At 47.2% G+C, this 25,012-nt stretch overlaps 1 protein-coding gene across 1 annotated transcript; it reads left to right on the top strand.

Moving 5' to 3' along the window:
- The first annotated feature begins 277 nt into the window (after window positions 1–277).
- Window positions 278–15,776, top strand: CLRN3 (clarin 3). Its single transcript, XM_007964414.3, has 3 exons — window positions 278–654; window positions 9,541–9,720; window positions 15,156–15,776. The coding sequence occupies exons 1-3, from the start codon at window positions 426–428 to the stop codon at window positions 15,425–15,427; spliced, it is 681 nt and encodes a 226-aa protein (XP_007962605.1). The 5' UTR covers window positions 278–425; the 3' UTR covers window positions 15,428–15,776.
- The last annotated feature ends 9,236 nt before the right edge of the window (window positions 15,777–25,012 follow it).

The following is a 25,012-nucleotide window of genomic DNA, read 5'->3' as shown; positions in this document are numbered from 1 at the left end:
CGTGGTTGTTGTCTGCTAGACTCAGCAACGCTTTGGGAATACAGATCCTCCATGCCCTATTATTTAGGAATTCTACTCCTGTCTTGATATGGTAGGCTAAACTTGCTTCCATGACACTTGGCCAAGGATTATAAATTAATTGTGTGATTGAGGAAGTCCCTGGGAAGACCATACCCACCCCTTGTTCATGCTGGTTGGCTGTAACCATAGCAGCCTCTTACTCCAGACCAAAGTTCAGCTATTGTAAATTTTATGACCATGTTCAGAGTTCAATGTCCATTAGCATAACCCTTCCTTAGGAAGAGTGAGATTTTATATTTGACAACAAAGTGTTAGACTCTATTTCTAAGTACTAGACTTCAAATGATAAGGTCCAAAAGAAGATATTCATTTTTTTGTCCTAGAGAACTTATTTTCCTGTGAAAATGCCTACCACAAAGAAGACACTGATGTTCTTATCAAGCTTTTTCACCAGCCTTGGGTCTTTCATTGTAATTTGCTCTATTCTTGGGACACAAGCATGGATCACCAGTACAATTGCTGTTAGAGACTCTGCTTCAAATGGGAGCATTTTCATCACTTATGGACTTTTTCGTGGGGAAAGTAGTCAAGAATTGAGTCACGGACTTGCAGAACCAAACAAAATCTTTGCAGGTAAATGATAAACTAATTTGAATGGATATCGTGAGATTGAATTAAGGTTTATGTCATTCTATATTTGGGCCAAATAACCATTCAAAAATAATTTCTTTGTAAGTTTTGGGTTAGGCTGACGATGCAAGTCTAATAATACAAGATAATTTTGGAAATTTGCCATGCCATTATTTGAGCTTCCTCAATTCTGCTTGTGTCTATTGGTACAATAGTCTAAATCATTCCAGCAGTGGTGATATTTAAATAACACCTACCAAGTTGATTGACAAGTAAATAAGTAAAAATATGTGACAGCAATATGGCATTGAATAGCCAGTAGGAATGCACGTTTTAACTGTATTGACTGGGTTTTTAGTTGAACCCACAACCTCTGTCTAGAATTTCACAAGTGGCATCTATGCAGGAAAGAGTAAAATGGGAAATTAATTATCTCTGTTTCTCAAGTTCATTTCTTAAACTGATTTGAATTTACCTCCAAAATATCTAATCGTTGGGAATTATATTAAATTTCCATTAACTTATTAATTGTATATTTGATAGGAATTCCTAAACTTTTTATTTCCTGATTTCTTATATAATAATGCCATCCTCTCAATGGAAGAAAATTAAAAGTTCATTGAGAATAATAAGTTGATTTAGCTACTTATTTGGCTTTTGAAGTTTGATACCTACCTTCATGTTTTCTAAATTTTTTTTTTTTTTTTTTTTTTTTTTGAGACGGGCGCGGTGGCTCAAGCCTGTAATCCCAGCACTTTGGGAGGCCGAGACGGGTGGATCACGAGGTCATGTTTTCTAAATTTAAAAACATTTGTAAGTTATGTAACACATTAAATGGACTTTGTTTTGAACAAAGTTGTATGCTAGTATTATACAGACATTACCGGGTATCGTACAATCATTACCTTTTGACTTATAAATATGCACCATTTTCTACCCTATACACATGTAATGTTTAGTCCTTGTGTAATGCATAAAGAAGTTTGAGTCCTGGACACTAGCTCTAGGTTCTAGCTCTAGTGTGTTTATGACTTTGTTAATGAAACTATTTTCTTAAATCCAAAGCAGCCTGGTTATGTTCCCAAGTTATACATTTGTCATTTAGATGTTAGCAAAAGCAGCGTCTCCCCGGGCATTGCCATAGCCTTTCAGGGAATCTCCTCTGGTGTCAACCTCAGCTTCCCATAAGGATGGGGAACATTGGCTTTCCAGCAACTTTCAAAGACTCAGTCATGCTTTCAGTTATGTGAATAGCATTTTCAAACCCAAAAAGTGTCCTGAAACCTCAGACACATTTAAAAAATCATAAGTAAGAGACAAAACCTACCAGTTTTTTTTTGGTTTCCATATGGTGTCTGTTTGGAACCAGTTGATTTCCAATTTGAGATAAATGGCTTCAAAGAAAGCATCAACTATCTCTATGCACGGAGACTCAGAGGAGGCCAGGATGGGTCAGGACCTGGCTCTAAAGCCCTGTGTGCATGCAGGTGAGCATGGTGATATCAGAGGACCAGAGCAGGCACTCGCCAAGGAGAGTCCTGAAAGGGCTCAGGGCCAGTTAGGTGCGGCAGCCCAGGTGAGAGCACAGTGAGGCAGAATATTTGCCTTCCCTTTGCTGGATCTCTACGTTCAGTCTTTGTTACTGAGAAGCCACATTCTGACTTTCCACAAGTCACTGCCCAACCTCCTGGTGCTGAAGAAGGTGAACCGCCACCCAATTAATGAAGGTGCTGCACTGTCACTCTGGTTGACACCTAAGGACCCCTCAGAGCCTAGGGGGTCTTCATTGCCAATGATTGTAATAATTGTTGGGCTTGAACACCTGTAAGCAGTTCTTTCGGACAGGGGAAAGTCATCTTACTGGAATCTTCAACTTGTGGTGTTCAGCTGCTAACGATCCTGGGACGCTTCATCTGGGAGCAGCCCTGCAGTGTGCACAATGAGACATGGGTGCTCTCCTATGGTTTCTCATGGCCACCCGGGGCTTCTTTCAAATCAGAAACCAACCATGGGCAGTAGAATCAAATCTGTATAAATGCCCCTTTCTTGCCCAACAGTGGTGGACTGACCGTTCCAATTGAGAAGTTGACCACATGAGCTTCTTGGCTAGGGCGAGGTCACATCAAGAGTCTCCCAAGAGTAATAATTATTGCAAAGCTCTGCTGTATTTCTGCATGGTATTTATCACATTCAGCCAGTTTTGTCTGTAGATTTTGAAACAAAATAGCAGAAGGAAGCAATGACGGCTGATTTCAAAGTGCCAAAATAATTCAGCCAACATTGGTCAATCTGTGGGGAAAATCGTTCTTCAGACCTGGTAAGGAAATTCTCCAGTGTGTAACTTGGAGGGTGCAGGCAGCTCAGGCTGACTGGCTGCATCCTGGTTTGCCCAACATCCAGATGAAAAGTGGCAGGTCCTGTATGTCCACCTGTGAGCAGGTTGTCTTTGCTACTCCCAAAGTTCTGGAGATCTGATTTCTGTTCAAACACTTCCCTGAGCACCTACTGCGTGTATGAGGGGCTCAGGAGACTGAAAGGAATTGCATGTGGTTCCTGGCCTTGGAGGGCTCACCATCCAGTGTGAGAGAAAGATCCTTCCTCAGTTAAAATCGGTGCCCTGCACTCACTGCTGGGGCATGGTATGTGCAGGTCTGCATGGAAGCAAGGGTTTGCGGGGAACGCATGTCTGCAAAGCCCCGTTGGAGGACAGAATCCTGAAAAATGAGCTGCTAAGAGGTGTAAGCTCACACCGTGGCCACCCACCTCCCTCTCAGTTCTGGATCTTGGGTGCCATGTAAAAGGAAGTCATTCCTTTATCTCTGTGTTTTGCAAATGTGGTCAGGGTCCGGAAGCACAGTGTGCTCTGTTTCCTCACACCGGCAATCATGGCAAGATGAGTCATTCACATTTAGGACATGGAATTCCCGTGAATGTCATTTCAAATATTACTCAGCCTACGCGCTGACTAGAACGTTTTTATAGAATCATTTTGACAGGAAAAGTTTCTATGATAGTTTGTTGTTGTTGTTGTTGTTTTGTTTCATCACCCAGGCTGCTTCACACCCAGACTGGAGTGCAGTGGCGCCATCTCGGCTCACTGCAATTTCCACCTCCTGAGTTCAAGCAATTCTCGTGCTTCGGCCTCCCTAGTAGCTGGGATTACAGGAATGCATACCACGGGTGGCTAAATTTTGTATTTTTAGTAGAGGCAGGGTTTCACCATGTTGGCCAGGCTGGTGTCAAACTCCTGACCTCAAGTGATCTGCCCACCTCGGCCTCCCAAAGTGCTGGGATTACAGGCATGAGCCACCGCACCCGGCAAGATTTTTCTTTTCTTTTCTTTTTTGAGACAGGGTCTTGCTTTGTTGCCCAGTCTGGAGTGCCATGATGCGATCATAGCTCATTGCAGCCTCTACATCCTGGGCTCGAGAGATCCTCCTGCCTCAGCTTCTGGTGTAGCTGGGACCACAGGCAAGCACCACCACACTCAGCCACTTTTCTGATGTTTTGTGGAGACAGCGTGTCACCAGCCCAGGCTGGACTTGATTATGAGAGATATTTCTCCTCTTGTGACACTGCACTCTTTGTTCTCGGTTCCAAGAACAGTCTGATTTGCAGATGTGTGGGACTTTGAGCAGTCACGTTGCCTGCAGCGGAAGGTAGAATCACCTGGGATGCGGGCGTGGCATCCCCACCCGGACCAGATGAATAGCAGTCTCCGTGAGGTGAGGCCCTGACCTGCTCATTTTTAAAAAATCTTCCCAGGTGATCCTAATTCGGTGTTGACAACAACCAAGGCCAGGCACTAGAGTGACAGGCATTGCTGTACTGGGTATTGCTTTTTAAGTCCTTTGGATGTGGCCTGCTTGAAATTAAATTAATTGATTGGCAAAAGCTCTAGACAACCTTGCAAAGGAAGCAAGGCCGACTGAGGGAAAGCTCGGCTCCCGGCTGGCCTTTCAGTGCTGCGTCCGGGTCAGGGCCCACTGCAGCTGGCGCGAGTCTCTCCCCACCTGGCACTCCCCCACCCGCTAGTCTCTTTTCTCCACCGACCTCCACGTGTTCTCAGGGAGCTCAACATTGCACCATTAGTCCAGGCTAAAAATAATTAGAAAAATAAATCTGCTGCAGAAACTAATGAATTGCAAAGAGAAGAATAAAGAGCCCCCACCTTGCTACTCCTGTCCCGTCCACATAAGGAGATTCTCCTGGAGAGCAGTGTTCATCCTCTGCCCCGAGGGATGTCACCCCACCGGGAGGGAAGAGTATAGAGGACAAAAAGGGTGCCCGCCCAGGCTCAGGCCACTTCTCCCCAAGGAACCCTGGCAACTTTCTGAGAGGCTGGGGCACCAGCCTGGGCTCCCTGGGAGAGCTACCAGGTCACACTTGGAGATCTGCTGATAGAACGAGCTCCTCCCTCAGGTACTGGGAGCTGCCCTGTTCAGGCTCCCTGGTGACCAGGTGTTTGCGGAGGGAGTCACGGTAATTCCCACCCGTCCACTCACAAAGCCATGGGCTCTCCCTTGATGTCCGAGGACTTACCGAGAACCAGAACTCAAAAGGCAGATGGCCAGTGGGGCCTGAAGGGTTACATTTCCCTGCGTGGGGAGCCTGGATGTCCCGATGGCTCTCAGCGGCACCCTTTATCCACTGCCCAGCAGCACGCTTCTGCCTCCCAGCTGCGGGATCTGCGGGTCAGGCGCTCTTCTCTGTGGCCACGTTGTTCTTGGCTGTTTCCTGGGACAATTAACGCCACCTGTGAGGTGGTTTTCCTGATCCACACGCTTGCCCCCTAAAAGGAAGAAAAAGAACGGAATGTGTTTGCTAATTTTACAGGCAGAGAGCAGCTGTCAGATGCTATGTAAGTTTATTGTCATTTCATTCTTGATAACTTTCCCTGAATTTTCAGCTTTTATTGTCTAAGTTCTGAGCCAGGAGCTGGAGGGGAGATACAGCCGTCAGACCTGTGTGGCAGGAAAGTCAGAAAGCCGGAAAATAATTTTAAAATCCAGCAGTTAGAATCAAGATGAATTGTCATCTTAAAATGCAGAAAATATGAGTCAACAGGCCCCAAATGACTCCCTTTGGAAAAATCACATCATTAGACCTTACCAAAAGTCACAAACAAAGCTAAATTCAATTGTCACTTTCTAATTTACTCTGAAAAAAAAAAAAAAAAAGGACTGTGAACCATTTACCAATGAATATCCAAAAACCGCTTTTACTAAGTGTGTGAAGCAGAAAAATACTGCAAGTCACTTCAGGGGCCGTGGACACAGCTTTTTTAATTTTTTAATTTTTATTTTTGTTTTAACACTGAAGTTTCTATTTTCTAGTTAAGTAACCAAATTACTTCTTACTGGTTACCAAACTTTGCTAAGGAGTGAGTTCATTTAGTCCCCAGCAAACTTTGGGATAGACCTCGGAGTTTCCCCTTTAGCATCCAGGAGGAGCTGGCAAGTGTGGAATGGGAAGTGATTCCCCTTATGGTGACTCAGCAGTGACTCAGCTGCAGCCTCTGACCTGTCCCCCTGAACAGGTGTGTCCTACGTGCTGTAGTTTTTTTCCTCCTTTCCTCCGGTGTCATCCTCTATTACTTTCAAAACAAGTGTGTGCTAAACTGTAGCAATATGAATCCTGCATCCGCTGCACCGCCACAGTGAGCAATAGGCAGAGGCAAGAGACGTCACCTGAGGTCAGGGATGGGAACCATCCCAGCCCAGGTGGCCACAGCCCACTCACCCAGAAGGCAGGCCCAGCAGGTCCCACCCATCCCCGCCCAGGCAGCAGGCAGTGGCTGGCGTGACCCATGCCCCGCTAGAGCTCTTCCCTGGGATGCATAGCCCAAGACTATGCTGAGAATTTCACCATGCTCTATGAGTTATTAGCAGAAATTCCAAAATAGTCCAGTCACCATTGAGCACAAGTAGGCTGTACCTGTGCGAGCTAGACTTTGCTCACGGTCCCCAGTTCCACTTGAGGAGCAGAATGTTCCCTTGCCACGGTGGTGAAGCCATCGTCCTCATGCCACTGAGCTGAGGCTTGCCCGGTCGTCTCCTGGTCTGCTCCCTTCTCCCATGGGTTTTCAAGGGACATGCGGCCATGCCAACTGCTGTGAGGCATATCCACCTTGCCCTCCTCCTGCCCTTTTCTCTCTCCTGCCCTTTTCTTTCCTGCACTTTCTCACTCTCCCTTGCAGCCAGGGCCCTTGGGTTACCTGTCACTGCTGCTTCTGGGGCTTCTCCCACTCCTGGTCTAGGAGGCTCTACCCCGAGACCCGCGCCACTCGGGATGCCCGCTCTCTCTGGATGAGGGTCTTTACCACAGGACCCTTTCGCCAGCAGCCCCTGAGGCTGTGTCTCAGGCACCCGGTTGCAAGCTGCCGGCCACATCTCCTTCATGCCCACTCTCTGTTCAGTGGGAGGAAACTTTTCTTCCTCATAGAACACTGCTGATTAAAAAGCCAAAAAAGAAAACAATAATGAACAGATAGAATTCAGAGGTTCAAAAATGGAGCGAGGATGTCCTCCTGTCCAAGGGGAGTGTCGGGTCTCACTGGGAGCCCCATGTCTATCTGGCCATGTGTGGTGGCTCATTCCTGTAATCCCAGCACTTTGGGAGGCCAAGGAGGGAGGATCACTTCAGCTCAGGAATTGGAGACCAGCCTGGGCAACATAGTGAGATCCTTTCCCTATAGAAAATTGTTTAAAAGGCTGGGCATGGTGGCTCACACCTGCAATCCCAGCACTTTGGTAGGCCAAGGCAGGCAGATCACCTAAGATTGGGAGTTGGAGACCAGCCTGAGCAACATGGAGAAACTGCATCTCTCCTAAAAATACAAAATTAGCCGGGCGTGGTGGCGCATGCCTATAACCCCAGCTATTCAGAAGACTGAGGAAGGACAATCGCTTGAACCCGGGAGGTGGAGTTTGGGGTGAACTGAGATCGTGCCATTGCACTCCAGCCTGGGCAATAAGAGCAAAACTCCAACTCAAAAAGAAAAAATTTTTAAAAATTAGCTGAGCATGGTTATGGTGGCACATCCTGTAGTTCCAGCTACTCCAGAGGCTGAGGCAGGAGGATTCTTTGTTTGAACTTGGTAGATCAAGACTGCAGTGAGCGATGATCTTGCCACTGCACTGCAGTCTGGGTGACACAGCAAAACCCTGTCTCCAAAAACAGAAGAATAAAAGAGAAAGAGAAATAGAGTCAGAATAAAGTATGTGTAGCGGGCCAGGCTGTCAGGGACTTTGCAGTCACACCCAACAAAGAATACTCCAGAGACGTGGGCTGTTAATCATGTTGGGATTTATATCCCTCCTCAAATATTTGGAAAGGCTGCCAGGCAGGAAAGGAGCAAGTGAATTTTGTATGATTCCCAAAGGAGAATTAGGAACCCTGGGTTTAAGTTGTGGAGAAGCAGATTTGGGCTCAGGATAAAGAGGAATTTTTCAATCATTATGGTGATGCGGGGAGGGAAAGGGGAAGGGACTTGGTGGCCCCTCCCATGGGTGCCCACAGCACCCTGGGGTCTCCCACCTCCCATGCCTGTTCTCTGAATTCTTTGTGACACTCTGGTTCCATTAGGAACTCCTTGACCTTCGATCCGTGGGCATACGCTGAGGGAATACCACCTCTAGGCCCAGGAACCAGAGATCCTACCTGGCCTTTTCGCTTTCTGTTCTTTCAAGCTGCTCCAGATAAAGATGTGAGGTCTCCAAGGCTCTCTCCCTGGAGATCAGAGAAACCAGCATGGAATGAAAGAGACTTTCACTTGTTTTGACCCACCTGTTCCCAGTGATGTTGCTGTGGCCTTACTGTGACTCGGAACTTTCTCCCAAATCACTTTCTCCCATGTTGTGGTGACTTTCGTGGAACGTCCGTGTAAACACTATTTAATGTGCTGGCCTCCTCCACAGGGCCTCACACACCCTGACAGCCCGTGGCTGGGCTGGGCTTACATGTAAGTGCACCCCTGTGGTGCCTGGGCCTTGTGTGCTCCACAAAAGAGCAGGTGGAGGATATGGCTGGTGAGGGTCAGAAGCCTGCAAAACCAGGAACCCAGGACTGACAGCCAGGGCACCTTTGCTTCATTTTATGAGTGTCCTTCTGTGCCTGGAGCTACTCTGCACTTAAGAAATATGCACATTTCATGCAATGCTGTTAGGATTCAGAAGAGTTCTCCTTGGAAAGCAGAGTCAAGGCTCACTTATGGGCAAATTCCCAGCCGCCTCCAGCATTGGAGCCCTGTGGGCATCTGGTCCTCTCTGTCTCCAGGAAAGTGGAGTCTGAAGTAGGACCCACACCTCGATTTGCACTAACAGAAGTCATTTTCTTATGTCAGCCTTCAGCTTCCACTTTCCTGGTCACCTTTCTTAGCCTTTTCTCTGCTGCTGCCACCCCTGACTCATGGAATTACCCCAGACACCACAGGGCTTTTGGGATTCTCACAGTGCACAAGTTTTCAGGGTGACCCGCCCTGTGAGTGCCTCCAAGTGGAAGCCGAGTTAGTGCTCAGAGCAACAGGGGCACTGATGAAACTGTGAAAAGCACCTTGGCAAGGACGGAGCCTGAGCTCATAATGGGAAGGCTGGCCAGCCCTGCTGCCAGTATCCAGGAAGGCAAACTCTCTCCTAGGGGACTTCAAAATCAGGCTCAATATCCAGTTACCTGTAGTGTCGCGGTTATAGCCATCCAACCACTGATTGAACAACCAGCCTCCTGTGGGGAATGCAGGTCTTGTTCTTGCATGACTTGGAGGTTCCTGATACCTCTACTGACATCCAACAACGGCTAACTCAAGTACCTAAGAGGTTCGGGTGGGGAGGAATGCCAGCCCAGAGCTGCTATTTGCATTATGTGCTATGCACTCACAAAACATTGTTTTAGTTTTAGGGATACTGAATAATTCTTCCCAAAAAACTCTGCATTTGGTGACTATCCTGTTCCTGGTCCTGAGTTTGCTCACGTCGCTGCTGAGCTCTGGGTTTACCTTCTACAACAGCATCAGCAACCCTTACCAGACGTTCCTGGGGCCGATGGGGGTGTACACCTGGAACGGGCTCAGCGGTGAGTGGCCCTGTGAGACCCGGTGCTCTGCAGAGGACCGCATCCCTCTTGTCCCCGTGTCTCCACCTCTCACACACGCATGAACATACAGTCACGTTTACACCAAGGAAACTATGAGGACCTCCCATGAGCTGAGGGCTGGGGTTTATTTTGTCAATCCAAAGTGTTTATGAAGCATCTCTGGAAATATAATTCTGTTTTAAATGCACTATTGAGGAGGCTTATAACAAGCCAGCCTTTGCTTTTGAGACTCTAACATAAGAAGTCAAAATGCACAAAAGTCAACAAAATATTGACCGGGCTCCTGTCATGTGCTTAACTCCAAACTAGGCTCTGTGTGGCATATAGAAGCACACACATGTGCATACACATACACATGCACAAACACGTGCACACACACATGTGCATACACATACACATGCACACACACATGTACACACATGTGCATACACATACACATGCACACACACACGTGCATACACATACACATGCACACACACATGCACACACACATGTGCATACACATACACATGCACACACACATGTGCATACACATACACATGCACACACACACACGTGCATACCCACACACACATGAACACACTGGCACACTCTTCCTTCTCTTTCCTCTTCCACATGACAAGAGTCCACTTAGTCTCCACACGTGACATCTCTGCATGCTTGTGCCACAGAGCCACAGATAATGGCACATAAGAGAATCTGGGGGCAACACCTTTCTTGTGGGCTACCTGTGAGCCTGGGGTGTGGCTGGGTGGTGTTGCTTGGTTATTTTATTTGTTTCATGGGTGTGGTGCTGGGAGGATGGAGCCCAGATGGGAAGTGGGTCCCAGCTTTGACTCACAGTGTTTTGGCTTTCACTGGATTTTGCCAGGGCTCTGCGGCTGCCCATCTGCCCAGAGCAGGGCCAGTGAAGTGCCTCTTTGCCCTGCTCAGCTGCCTTCAGGGCCTTGCTCCCCCCAGGCAGCCAAGTTTCTCCTGTTCTTTCCCTCTCTCCACCATTGCGACTGGACCTTGGGAATGAAGCCTGTCCTAAGGAAATGATTTCTGAGGTGGCTTCACATAAGCTTCAGGTGACACATTTTAACACAGGCCTGAAATTTTCAAGCACAAGAAGGAGACTCTGGATATCAGACATGTCAGGAAGCCTGAGAGGAGGGGCTGAGAGCAGCACCATCCTGTCCCTCCGTTGAGTGTCATCCTTACCACGAGGCAGGCGCAGGTGGCTGGAGGAGGCCAGCAGCTCCGTGCCATGGGGTAGAGATGTGCTGAGGAATATGAACAACTGGCTCTCCAGTGGGGAGAAACAAAGAGAGAAAAAAGCCCTGGTGATTGGAATGGTGCAAGCACAGCCACATGGCCGTTTTCAAACTCCCAATGTGAGATCACTGACGTGGAGTTGAGATGTAAAAACTGGCCCCAGCGCAGCACAGGTAGGACGGTGAGGGATGCTTTTAAAATGGAAAAGCATTAAGCCAGGACTACAGGTGGGCTGGGTTGCATTACATAATCACACCTCAGCTCCGAGGATTTGGGGTCAGGCTGGTTTAACCACATTCATATATGACTGGCTCTTTCTTTCTGTGCTTGTATTGCTTGGTGGTCAAAACAAATAAATCCCCCAGTTTAATGGGCAGCCACTATGGACGAGGCACAACAGTCCTGTAGAATGAATATCACTGCTTCTCTTTCTTAGAGCAGAGCTGAGTGTCAGAGGTTAAGGGACTTTGTTACAAAGTCAGATATACTCACCTGAATGCCAGAGTCCTTTGCCCAAGCTACTTGCATGATGATGGTTCACCCCTGTCAACCAAAACCAAAGGTAAACCAATTGGTACCCATGGCCAGGGCAAAAAGATAGATTATTTTTACTTTTGCTGATGTAACTAAGAAAGCACGAGAAGCAGTGACTTCGGACACAGCTCGAGTTAGGGTCTTGGCCCGTGTCATGAGGACTGTTTCCTGCCATTGCTCCATCTATCGGAATCCTCAGTGTTGACTCCATCATTCATTAATTGGCTGGATCAATCCTCTTGAAGATAAGATGACTGCTGGCCACTCTGGGCTCATTGCTGATGGTGGCAGCCCCAAGAGAAAAAAACTTCTTATTTCCTTCAAATTCAGAGAAAGTCCTGGGCTACTTTGCACTGGCATTGCGCTTCTCCCATCGCTTGACCAATCTCTGTGGCCGGCAGGGTTGAATTCCCCCAGCCATCCACTGATTGACTAAGGCTACCTGCCCATCCTGGAGCTGGGGCTGGAGTCGGCCCTTCCCCAGCTGCAGGGGTGAGTGGGGAAGGAATACTGAGTTCCTGGAGGGAAAACAGGTGCCAGGACCAGAGTGGAGGGCCAGGTGTGGCGCCGGCCGAACAACAGGGGCCCAGCGTTGCTGTGTCTGCAGCCTGCAGGGTTCAAAGTCTGCCACCTCTTCCATAGGCTGTGGCTTCCACATCTCTGCTCCTCCACAGCGGAGTACGGGCTGGCTTTGCATATAGCAGAGGCCTCATGCATGTTTGTGAATAAAAACAGGGGCCAGGCAGCCTCCCCGTAGCCCTGCCTACTCCTATCCACAAAGAATTATTGGATGGAGAGGGAATTCCTGCCACCTTCCTTTCCTGGCTCAGGGGCCAGAAGGAGGCTGTGAGGTGGGCAGAAAACAGCCTGAGAGGTTGATGTGGAAGGAGCAGATTGCGTTCTGCTGCCCGCCTGGGAGAAGGCCTTGGCACAGCTTGGCTTCCTCTAAATGCCCCTTGAGGCCTCTTGACCCTAATGCTTTGATAGGCCTGACTTTTGCCCAAAGTAGCCCTTTGAGGGCCCTGATTTTCTTCACAGGAGCTTTGAGGGTTGGAGAACTTACTGAAACTCTCAGTTTCAAGGAGGCTCAACCTGCAGAAGGGGTTGTGTGCAGAGATGCCTTAATTCTTGCCTTGGGTCATGGCCGTGGGAGAGCACGATCAGACTGACTTCTGGGAGTCCTGGGGCCAGAAGGAATCCCTCCAAACCCCTAGGGGCTGGATTTGAACAACCTCTGCTTAGCCAGCAGATGTTGGGTAGGGAAGGAAGTGGGTTTGCTGGCTTGTTTCTGATAGAAAGAAGCAGTTTCTGCTTTGAGGAGACAAACAGCAGTCTCACTTCCTAGGTTCCCATGACCTCTGACCTCAGCCTACCCTCTGCACCACACTGACCTGATGAGGCTGCATCCTGACCTCAGGGGATAAAATTGTCGACTGAGAGAAGCTTGGAGCCAGAGAGAACTTTGCAGACCGCCTGTTCCAAATACATTTGTGTCTCAACTGAGGAACCCAGAGAGCAGAAAGGGATCAGTAGGTCATGGGACCCGAGGGTCACAGGCCAGGACAGAAGCCAGGGTCCGTGAGCCTTCCGAAGCTCCTCATCTACCCCGGGGCTTCCTCCAGCCCCTGTAAGTCCTTCTGTCCCAGAGGTTGGAGAAGCCTGGCAGGTAGAGGCCCTGGGCATCTCATCACTAAAGGGGACTCAGGTTGGCATTTTGCGTCTGTGTGTCAGCCCCTCCCGATTCAAATCAAAGTTCGAGGCAGCCCGCTCTGGAAAAAAGCATTTAGCCTATATTCACCCTGCCCCTTTATGATTAAGCTTTTATAAGAAACTTCACAAGAGGAAAATGAAAGATAATTAAGGCTGTGAGGCACCCGGAGAGCTTCAGAGGGCCGGGGCTTTTGTTCGGACAAATTATTAAGAAATAAAACCATTATGTTGAGGATGAAGGTCTGTCATCAAGGAGCATTTAAAACATTCTCCTCATACAAAGCCCCTCTAATTAAGGCCTTTTGAAGGACCGTTTGGAAGGTTTCCCTAGGTGTGGGTTATAGCAGGATACATTTGATGGCCACTGAGTTCCGGGTACGTGGCGGCAGACAGAGTCGCAAAGGGCTTCTGTGGCCAGGATCCCCTGGCGGCCCCCTCTGCACATCAAACCTCACTGGGTGAGCCTACTCACCGGCCTCATCACAGGCCCTGGAACATAGGCATCCTTATCCTCCAAAACCTTTCTTTTAACAGCTTTATTGACACATGAGTCACACACCATGTAATTCACCCATTAAAGTATACAATTCCATGGTTTTTTGTATGTTCTCAGACATGTGCAAGCCTCACCACTGCCAATTTTAGAATCTTTTGATCATCTTGAAAAGAAACCCCATGCCCGTTAGCTATCACCCCCTCCCAGCCCACTTCCAGCCTGAGGCAACCGCAAAAGCCCTAATCTACATTTTTGTTTGTTTGTTTGTTTGTTTCTATCTCATCCCCTTTGGAAGATGAGGAATGAGGCTCAGAAACGCTACATGACTTGTCCAAGTTCACCTAGCTAGGATGTCCAATCCTGTTCTCTCTGACTCCAGAACTACGTGCTTTTAACTAGACAAAAATGACTCTCCCAAGTCTGTACTGAAGCATGTTTTTAGGGCCGGGCACAGTGGTTCACACTCAGCACTTTTGGAGGCCAAGGCAGGTGGATCACTTGAGTCCAGGAGTTCGAGACTAGCCTGGGCAACAAAGAAAAAGCTGATCTCCACAAAAAATTAGCCAAGCATGGTGGCATATGCCTGTAGTCAGCTAGTCAGGAGGCTGAGTTGGTAGGATCAATGGAGCCCGGGAGGTGGAGGTTCAGTAAGCTGAGATCATGCCACTGCACTTCAGAGCCCGGGGGACAGTGAGACCCCATCTCAAAACAAACAAAAAAGAATGTTTTATAGTGGAGGATATTGTGAAGAATAAAAAAGGGAAGACAGAAACGTACAATAAGTTCTCTTCTCTAATGAGTTTTGTAAGGAGATCCCTCCCGATTAGACACTCTTGCCAGTGGCATCATATGCCATGAGATTCAAGCTCCTGGGATGGCATTTTTGTGGCTTGCAGGGCAGCCCAGTCTCGGTACCCAGTTCTTAGGACCCTGGGACCTCTCCCCAGCAGCTGAGCTTGTATCTCAAAGTCCCAGATGCTCCAGACCCACTGCCCACCCAGGGTCTTTGTTGAGGCAGCTTCGTCCATCTGTGATGCCCTGTCCTTCCTCAGCTCTTCCCAGACCTGCTTATACAGCTTCTTTCTGAACTGTCCTATTCACTCGTTCATTCAGCACACTATTGCATTCACCTCCTAGGAAGTGCCCTGTTTGGTAGACCAGTTGCACAACTACTTCTGAAAGCGTTTGAGTCAGCACGTTTGCTGTTGTTCATACGCAGCCCTGCACAGTCTTTGGTGTTCTATGCCTAGACATCTAGTTTGTGTCTTACAATTTTGTATCTTCTCCATAGTGCTTAAAAGAGTGTAAACTCCCGAGCAGATATTCAATACATACCCACAGATATGTGTTCTGTAAAGATAAGTGACATTAAAAACTGTATCACTATGCCATGCATGAAACTCCATCTTCTTTGCAGCATCCTTCGTTTTTGTGACCATGATACTGTTTGTGGCGAACACACAGTCCAACCTTCTCTCCGAAGAGTTGTTCCACATGCTTTACCCGACAACCACCAATAAAGGAACGACCCACAGTTACAGATACTCATTCTGGCTCATACTGCTCGTCATTCTTCTAAATATAGTCACTGTAACCATCATCATTTTCTACCAGAAGGCCAGATACCAGCGGAAGCAGGAGCAGAGAAAACCGATGGACTATGCTCCAAGGGACGGAATTTTATTCTGAATTCTCTTTCACCTCATTTTGGCATTGCCTCTGTTTTACATCAGCCCTGAGTAGTAACTGGTTAGCTTCTCTGGACAACTCAGCATGGTAACGTGACTGTCATTTGTGACCGTGTTTGTGTTTCGTGACACTGTATTCTTCATTGATGCTGTACTCCTGAAAAGTTTTTCCCACAAGGTTGGGGAAAATGAATGGGAAATAGAGCCAGTCTGTGTGGCATTCAAAGCAGTAGCATCAAGACGAGCCCAACGACCTTTCTGACCTGGTCTCACGATCTGAAATAATAAAAGGTTGTGTCATGTTTTTTCTTTGAGTATCTCAAAGCACTTCAGCTCCTATGATCTCATTCCCCTCAGGACGGACCAGGTATTTTTATTCTACTCTATGCATGAAGACTTCTGAGAACAGAGGGTTTCAGAACTCACCTTTCCAGGACCGAGTGCTGGAGGCAAAGAGACTTTGGAGTAAATGACTTGGTTCTCTGGACCCTCAGTTGCTGGCATATTCAAACCCAATGGTGGGTGAAAGTGATTATATGTGATCCTCAAACACATTTTTGAGATTCCAAGATGGGGTTTGGGTCAGAAAGAGAATAGAAATGAGAAGATCAGAAAAAGAGAAAAATGATAGCCCTGTGGTCTATATGGTAAAGAGGCTAAACATTATATTTTTGGTTTAATAGGATTGTGGTGAATTCAGTCAAAATGGAAATGAAACATTGTAGCAAGTTCTAGCAACCACCGTGTCAACCAACAGCCTTAGTTTCTGTGGTGTAGACCCGGGTGTGGCGGGTCTGATGGGAGTGTGTCATCCATCAGCAGGCTCCTGCCCAGCCAGAGACTGAGGGAGAAACGAGTTGGAACACCGTGGCTTGCAGGCATTCATTCCTTGAGTCAGAGACAGGGCAAACGTGGAATGCGGGCATGGGGTAGGGTAGCCCTTTGAGAACAGATTGGGTGAAACTGGTTCCCGGTTTCATGAGAAGCCAGTGGGCAACCAGGAAAATCTTTTAAAGGCAACAGAATGGATCTGACCTTCTTTCCAGTAGATTATTTTCCCAGAAAATCACTTTGAGAATCTGTTGAGCTTGACTAGTTCACAGGTTAGCCAGGTTGAACACTGATAGGGTTCTGAAATGATCACCTTGCATGTCTTGATGGGACTAGGGCCAAAAGGAGCAGAATTCCCTGGGTGTGATTTGCAGAGCAGCATCTCTTTGGGCAGAAGAATATCTCATTTATGAAGCTACCAGGGATTAATGACCTTCTTACTCATTATTTTTAACACTGTCTTAGAAAGATTATTTTTCGTTTAAGAAATACACACAGGATACCTGCGATGTGGCTAGCACAGTGCTAACCAGGGTGTCTGCCCCCATAGAGCTACTGTTGGACAGTTAAGACAACTATTCAGAAAGCAATTGCTAAACTCCATTTAAAAGAGGTACTTAGTCACAAATTGTGCTCATTCGTTGAAAGGTCGGTTCTCTATCACATTCTGCCCTAAAGTCCTACTTATTCAAAGTTACTCTTAATATTAAATTTGAATGTATTTGTAAAAATCTGATCAACAGTGAGCATTTTCTAAATTCTTTGGATCTAGAAACACATTCTTTGAAAGCTTACATTTTATATCAGATTTTAATAATGTGAACAAGCAATGAAGAGGAAACAGCTATAGATAACAAACCCACAGAAACAATTGCTAAATAGGCACTCACATCGTGTGTTTGTGTGAATGATTGTGTATCGTGGAAACAGCACTGCATTTATTCACCTCAGCATTGGAGCAGAGCTCGGTTTCCTTAGTGGGAAACATGTTCTTAATACTTATATCACAAATGACCTTTAAAACATGAGAAGCAGGTAAATGGAACTCTATTTCACAATTTGGGAGATGAAGAGAATGGTTTCCTTTATGTGTTTTAAGGCAGAAGATAATAAAACTACACATTCAAAGTCTGTAGAAATGGCTTTAATGCTATTCACAAGCACAGGTGGGTGTGCGTTTCACAAGCACAGGTGGGTGTGCGAAAGGGTGAACACCTCCATGCCTCGGCCTACAAGATGGGTGGATGGCATAGTGAGGCAACAATTCATTACACAATGAATAGTAATTTGCTGTTTTAAAATGACTTAATAAATGGACATTGTTTTACATTTGGTGAACGGATTCGCCTGAAGCACTATTTTGAAGGGGTCTGAACTAGTCATATTATGACCCTTGAAACATTGTATGACTCTAATGAACCCACATGGTCTTGTTATGATGATCTGGGTTACAAAGTTTATCCATATTTGCAAAATAAGTAAGTTGTGTAAAATACATGCTCTTCATATAGTCTATGATGATAACTTTAGAGAAATCAATACTTTGTTGTCAAAGTGATTGGGCTCAGCCAGTAAGTTAGTGTTTGCAAAGCACAGTGGGGTACAGGAGGGAACCTCCAAGTGTGCTTTGCTTTTCTCATTATAATTGTGTCTGATCATCTCAACAAGCCCTGTGGGTTAGGCAGGATGGGAGCATTGCATCCTTGGATATGATTTCTCAGGGTCCACCTAGTGATCCTGTAGCCTGCCTCACATGGCCATGCACTAGTGATGCCCTTGTATGCTGCCGGTGGAGTCGCAGGTACACGCCAGCAGCTTCATGCCTTTTGAGGCTGCTCAGCCTCTTGGAGGGCCTGGGACCCTGCAGAGTCTGCAAAGGGCAGCAGGTGCTAAGCAGAGTTGTAGAGTGGGCGCTCCTTCCCCACCCCATGCCTACCCAGCAACCCTCCTTCTCTTACACTGGAACCGGTCATTCAGGGTAGACTTGCAGCAGGTTTCTGGTTGACTAATCTGTTGCCTTTCTACAGCCCAGACAACAGGCAAGAGGTGTAGGGGGCAGGGATGGCTCAGAGTCAGGGGCCCTCTGACCCTGAAATTCCAGCGTGGAGAGAAGTTGGGGGCCTTTGGTCCCTGAGCCCCTCTGGACTCTTCAGAACCAGCACTCAGAACTTTCAGGGGCCTCAGGCAGATAAAGTCGTCAGCCAGTGGTGTGGAGGATGGACCCCTCATAACAACTGACCAGCTCTCTAGCCCGGGTCCTCATCCCCTGACCCCTTAGACACCTCTGCCTCCCAGGGCTTGAGAACACTCATAGGCTGCTCTGACATCCCACAGACAGCAGTGAGAAACCAGCAGTCACTGCCTACTTCTGAGCTCATCCTTCCTCATGAAAAATAAATAAATAAATAAATGAGTAAGATAATCAACAATCAGTGCAGGATGAAGCTGGGAAGTTCTGGGGTCACGCCGCCTGGGATCTGCTACTCACGACTCAGAGAAATGGCTTCACCTCAATCAGCCTCATTCTAATCATCCATGCAATGGGATCACAAGAGCTGGTTTAGCTTGCAGGCCTGTTGTGAGTGAGCCATAATAAGGAGCTCTGTGCTCTTGACAGCTCAGGGTGGCCCCCTCTTTCACAGACCCATAAGTCCCTAGAACACAGTAGAAACTGTGGGTGGGACCAGTGTCACCACCCTTAGCCACTGCAGGCCACACTCATTCTGCTGTCCTATAAACAAACAAGTAATACACAAAACACTTCAGCCCAGAGGGGTTAGTAGACCCACCCAGCATCTCAAGCTGGCAAGTGGCAGAGCCAAATGGAAACAGGTCTCCAAGTCCTTTCTTTCTGTGTTTGATTCGTTTCCACAATTTGTGTGTATCAGGCCAACGAGAGGTGCTTGGGTGGAGTCAGGAAGGGAAGGAAGGGTGGCCCCTGGTCCCGGAGCTGTGTCCCAGATGGGAAGTGTGGCATTCCTGGTGTGCCCCAGAGGAGGTAAGGACTCACATCACCCCGTTTGTGGGTCTCATGGTGGGTCTTCTTTATTCAGAAGGAAAAGAGGCAGCTGGCTCAGGCAAAGTCATCCAATGTGTTTCATATGAACCCTCAGGTGAGCTTGGGTGCTGACCCCAGCGGGAGATGGTGGGGTCTGCACGGCCCTCCACATCTACCCAGAGGGGGACTTTGTGATTCTTCAAATAGAAGATAAAGCACTGCTGGTGACCAGGGCGCTGGTTTACTACAGCTGCACCGGAGAAGGGCCTGAGGCGTAAGGGATGTCTGTGAAACCTGAATGCCCCATGCGGGGTGGCAGTGAGGACGCCGTGGATACGCAGGTACTATTTTCCCCACTGTTAGGGCCGCCAATTCTGTGTTTGTTATGCTCTTGCTGACATATGTCCTCAGGCTGCCCAAAGACCCTGAAAAATAAACACAGCACTGATTAGAATTTCAGCCAATGTCTTAGTTTAAAAGAAAAAAGGAATTTGTTTTAGTGACGGGTTTCAGACCATGAAAGTTTCATTTTCAAAATGTTCAAATGTTTAGTAAAAAGGGAAAATTGAGGAAGAAATGAATTATATTTTACAGCTGATTCATTTTAGAAAAATCACTGTCAGAAGGAACACCCCTCCTGCATTTCACTCCCCTCCCGCCAAGTGGCAGGGAGGCGTTTCATTTCGTCCTGGCCCTTGGTTTCGTCCTGGCCTTCGGAATGCCCTGCTCCTCTGGCTCTCTTGGAGCACGCCACTTTGGCACCATGTTTAGCTCCCGTAGGTCACTGTTCCCACAGGGGGAAGCTTCTCCTTTTCTTACTCAGTGTAGGGACATGGTGGAGCCTCCCAGCGTCCCCCAGAGGAGAGTGGGGATCCAAGTGGGGGTCCCAGTCCTTAAGGCTGTCTCAGCAGCAGAGACCACAGGCACAGGTGCCAGGCCTCGGGGCTGTGCCTGCCCCAAACCCTGCAAACAGGAGATTGTGTTGAATCCTCACAGCAAAAGCATGTGTTGTTTTATAGCTAACCCCATCTGATAGATGAGTCACTAAGACTGGGGTTGGCAAAGTGGTGTCCCCACCATGCCACAACCAAGGAGGGGCTGAGCAGAGATTCTGATGCGGATTTACCCACCAACGTCTCCTTGGGGCACACCTGGGACCTATAGCCTGCCAGTGGCCCTGCGTGTGTATAAAAGGGTTGTATAGTCTGAAGTGCACAGCCCAGTAGTAGACCTTGGCCTCCCTCTGCTGGCCCCAGGCCCATCTCATTTTGAGTAACCCAGTGTGCAGGACTCTTGTGGTGTGTGCACTGGGAAACATTCACCTTTTGACTACCAATGTAACCATTTTCACTGATCACTACATGCTAACCAGTATCTTTTCTGTCTTCCTATGTAGGTCCTGGTCTTAAGATCAATGAACCTTTTTCTTCCCCCAGGCTGGCAGAGGGGAGGCATCATTAGTTAGCCTGCCTCTCCCACTTGGAAAGACAAAATAGTGTGTGGAGTCACGCTGTGAACTCTTCTCCAAGAGCAACACAGGAACTTGACAGAAACAGAAAGAAACCATCGTCCTGTTGAAAGAAGTGGCGGGCAGCAGCCTATTCTGTGAAGCAGATGGAAGACTGAGTCTCCAGAGCATGAGGGGAGGGAAGCCACCGGGACGCTCACTCCTATGGGGAGCTGCAACCCTCAGAAGCCTGTGACCCTGGCCAGCACTGGAGCTGGGTTGGTGAATGGTGGGGAGAACAGAGGAAGGAGCAGCATCGGGACAGGCTTTGTGGGCACTCCCAGGCTCCAGTGGCGATGGAGGGAAGCCATTCGTGATCCCATCCCACAGGGGACCTTGTGGAAGTCTGCCAGCCGACTCAGGTGGTGGTGACAGGGTGAGAGAAGCTTCCAACTGAGCTTTGCCACATAATCTCGAGTGGGGACAAACCCCATTGGCTTGAACCCAGGGGGACGTGGGAAGTGTGCTATGGCCACGGGTGCAGGAGCTGGCACCCCTGCTTCCTGGGTGGACCTGGAGGGGTGAGGCATGAAAGCCAGGTTTCTGTCTCTATCAGGAAGGCTCATGGCCTGGGCGGTTTTGAGTTCTGAGAGCAGGCTGCCTGGAACCCAGCTTGCTGCTGCTGGCCGAACCCTACGGGTGTGAGGCCGCCTTACCAAGTGTGTGGGAGCTGAGTGGGACTGACTGCCACCTGCTCCTCCCCACTCCCCATGCGGATTTTTCTGTGCAGCAGCAGCAGCCACACTCATCTCTGGAACACTATCCCAGCAGCCAGAGAACTGCCCTCTAATCCCCCACTGAGGACACCGCTTGTGCCTGCATGTAGGGAGCCAGAGCGTGGACTTACCTGACTTAGCCCGACCTGCTTTGCCCCTTCACCTGCCCTAGTAAACACAAGGGACAGGGATATTTGGGAGCTCTGGGGCCCCACCCATTGCCTGAGACACCAGAGTACCTCCCGTGGGTAACATGAAGCAAGCACCAACCCCATCACTACCACCTCAGCTGGTGATCTTTCGCAAACGCCACCTCCTGGCTGGTGGTCAGCCAACATCACCCATTACAGCATCTGCAGGCACAATAACATATTACTCAGAAAGAAGAAAACTTCCGTGCAACCTCGACGACTGCCATTGCCTGCATCACCCTGGCTAACCAGATGTCGAGTCTTTCCATGTGCCTAGAACGTTACTACTATTGTTGGCTTTGAGAAAGCCAACACGCTAAAGCTATTTATAATCAAGAAAATCTCAGAGTCTGTGTCTCTCCCCTGCCACCCCCATCAGAGCTGGTGCTGGTACCCGCTGCTGGGAGACTAGACAAGTCATATCACTGGATCCCTTGTAGATATCCCTAGCACCAGCCTGGAATGTGGCAGCCCCACTGGGTGGCTAGATCCAGAGGAGCAGCAGCATTCACAGTAGTCTGGCCCTCAGGGGCTGCTACTCCTAGGGAAGCAGGAGTGCACGCATTAAGGGAGCACCCTATGAGACAAAGGAATTCAGAAGGCAGGTCTTGGGTGCCAGAACTTTCCACGGGTGGGAAGTTTCTTTCAGCAGAGGCACAGGTGCAGTGCCGGGTTTGGTGGGGAAAGTCTGTTGCTCTACCCAAGTAGTCAGGCAGCCCTGGTACTCGTGAATGGTCTTGGAGAAGGGGACTTCTTCCATCTCCTGGCCACCACAGCAGAGGTAGTGGGGGCTTCTCCCACAGGAGCTTGGTGTGGGTGTATTAGTTGACAGCCTTTCTGAAATATTTTAGGGTGATTGCATCCTCACAGCATTCCCTTCCAGGATCAGGCTTGCCTGAGAGAGACAGAGATTCACAATCCGATCCCTCTCTACATGGAACATCAATATTCCTGACGAATAAGAGCTACCTGTCTAATCTGAACAGCTGGAATACCAGGTCAGGCTGAGTGGGCTGGGAGGTGGATTACTTTCCTTCTGGCCTGGAAAGAGAACTGTGGTGGATCCCTCACCTTTCCCTGAAAAGAACCCAGTGCACTTTACTGATAGCTTCCTCAGTCACTTCTGTCAAAGCTGGGACCTCCACCCACCACTGGGATATTGCATTTATCCACCTGCTCTAGCTGCAGCCATTTTCTTTTTAACCCATGGGCACCTCCTACTGGCCTGGAGCCTGAACTGTTCAACCTAGTGAATAAAATACTGGGGATTTTTTTTTTAAGTGCACACCACTGGGGAATGAGATATTCATGAGACCACTGCCATTCCAGCCCCACATGAGACAGTGAATCTGCTCACACACACAACACATTTTTAGCACATCCAGCATCTGAGAAATCCATCACGCACAGATTCTCCATAAACAAGGAACTCATACAGAGTCTTTGCCACTGAAAGTATGCAGAGCTGAAGCTAGGTGAAAGTAAACTTTAAACATTAAAGTCACATCCTCAAGGGGAAAAAGTTTTAAATCCAGTCAAATAAAAAATTAGTTAAAAATCATAACAAGAATTAGTCTACCCAAATGAGAGTAAATCAGAAAGATAATTCTGGTGATATGAAAAGACAGGGTTCTAAAAACACCTACAAAAGATCACACTAACTCTCCAGCAGTGAGTCTAAGTCAAGATTAAATCTTTGAGATACCAGATAAAGAATTCAAAAGATAAATTATTAAGTTATTAAAGGAGAGACAAGAGGAAAGTGAAAACCAACATAAAGAAATATTAAAAACAATTCAGGACATGAATGAAAAACTTTCTAAAGAGAGGCATATTTTAAAGAAAAAAACAATCAGAACTTTTGGAAATGAAAGACACATTTGGGGAACTACAAAATACAGTGGAAAGTTTTAGCAATAGACTAGACCACGTAGAAGAAAGAAATTCAGAGCTCAAAATCAAGGCTTTCAAATTAACCTAATCAGACCAAAAAAAAAAGGGAAAAAAAGAATTAAAAGAAATAAAGTTTCCAAGAAATATGGGGTTATGTAAAACAGCCAAGCCTAAGAATTATAGGTATCCCTGAGGGAGAAGAAACAGCAAAATGTATGGAAAACCTATCTGGGTAAGTAATTGAGGAAAACTTCCCTAGCCTTGCTAGAGATTTAGACATTCAAATACAAGAAACTCAAAGAACTCCTGGGAGATTCATTGCAAAAAGGACATCACCAAGGCATATAATCATCAGGCTATCTAAAGACAATGTAAAGGAAAAAATTCTAAGAGCAGTTAGACAAAAGCACCAGGCAACCTACAAAGGAAAACCTATTAAACTAACAGCAGACTTCTCAGGAGAAACATTACATGACAGAAGGGAATGGAGTCACATCTTTAGTCTCCTCAAAACAGAATAATTGTCAGTCAAGAATTTTGTATTCAGCAAAACTAAGTTTCATAAATAAAGGAGAAATAAAATCTTTCTTAGACAAGCAAATGCTGAGGGAATTTGTTAATACTCAATCAGTCCTAAAAGAAATGCTAAAAGGAGTTCTAAATCTTGAAACTAAAGGTTGATAAACACAGAACAGAAACTCCTGAGGGCATAGAATTTACAAAACAATAATACAATGGAGAAAACAAAGTTACTAGGTAACAATCAACACAATGACTGAAACAGTAACCCACATCTCAATATTAATGTTGAATATAAATGGCCTAGATGCTCCACTTAAAAGATACAGATTGGCAGAATGGTTACAAAATTACAAACCAAATATCTGCTGTCTTCAAGAGACACACCTAGCATGTGAGGGTTCATATAGACTCAAGGTAAAGGGGTGGGAAAAGATATTTTGTGCAAATAGAAAACAAAAGTGAGCAGGAAAAGCTATTCTTATACCAGATAAAACAGGCTTTAAAGCAACAACAGTAAAAACAGGAAAGAATGACATTATATAATGATAAAAGGACCAATTCAATCAGAAGATATAACAATCCTAAATATATATGCATTTAATTCCAGAGCTCTCTGATTCATAAAAAAAATTACCATTAGACCTAAGAAAAGAGATAGACAGTAACACAATAATAGTGGGGGACTTCAACACTCCACTGATAGCACCAGAGAAATCATCCACTCTCCTCCAAGTAGGGGGCGGTGATGTCCCCAGTGACAACTTGTGCAGTTTGATGCCAATGCCTTGATACTGTGGTAAGGTCAACCCATCTCACCCACCATTGCTTTTCCACCATCTGTTCAAGTATCCCAAAGCAAAAAAGGAAATAACATCTAAGTATTGTGATGAAAATAGTTTTGATCTTGCAGACCTTACAGTGTCGTCTC

The sequence above is a fragment of the Chlorocebus sabaeus genome, chromosome 9 (genome assembly GCF_047675955.1).
Source record: "Chlorocebus sabaeus isolate Y175 chromosome 9, mChlSab1.0.hap1, whole genome shotgun sequence".
In the NCBI taxonomy this organism is placed as follows: domain Eukaryota; kingdom Metazoa; phylum Chordata; class Mammalia; order Primates; family Cercopithecidae; genus Chlorocebus; species Chlorocebus sabaeus.
This window is presented reverse-complemented; position numbering and strand designations above follow the sequence as displayed.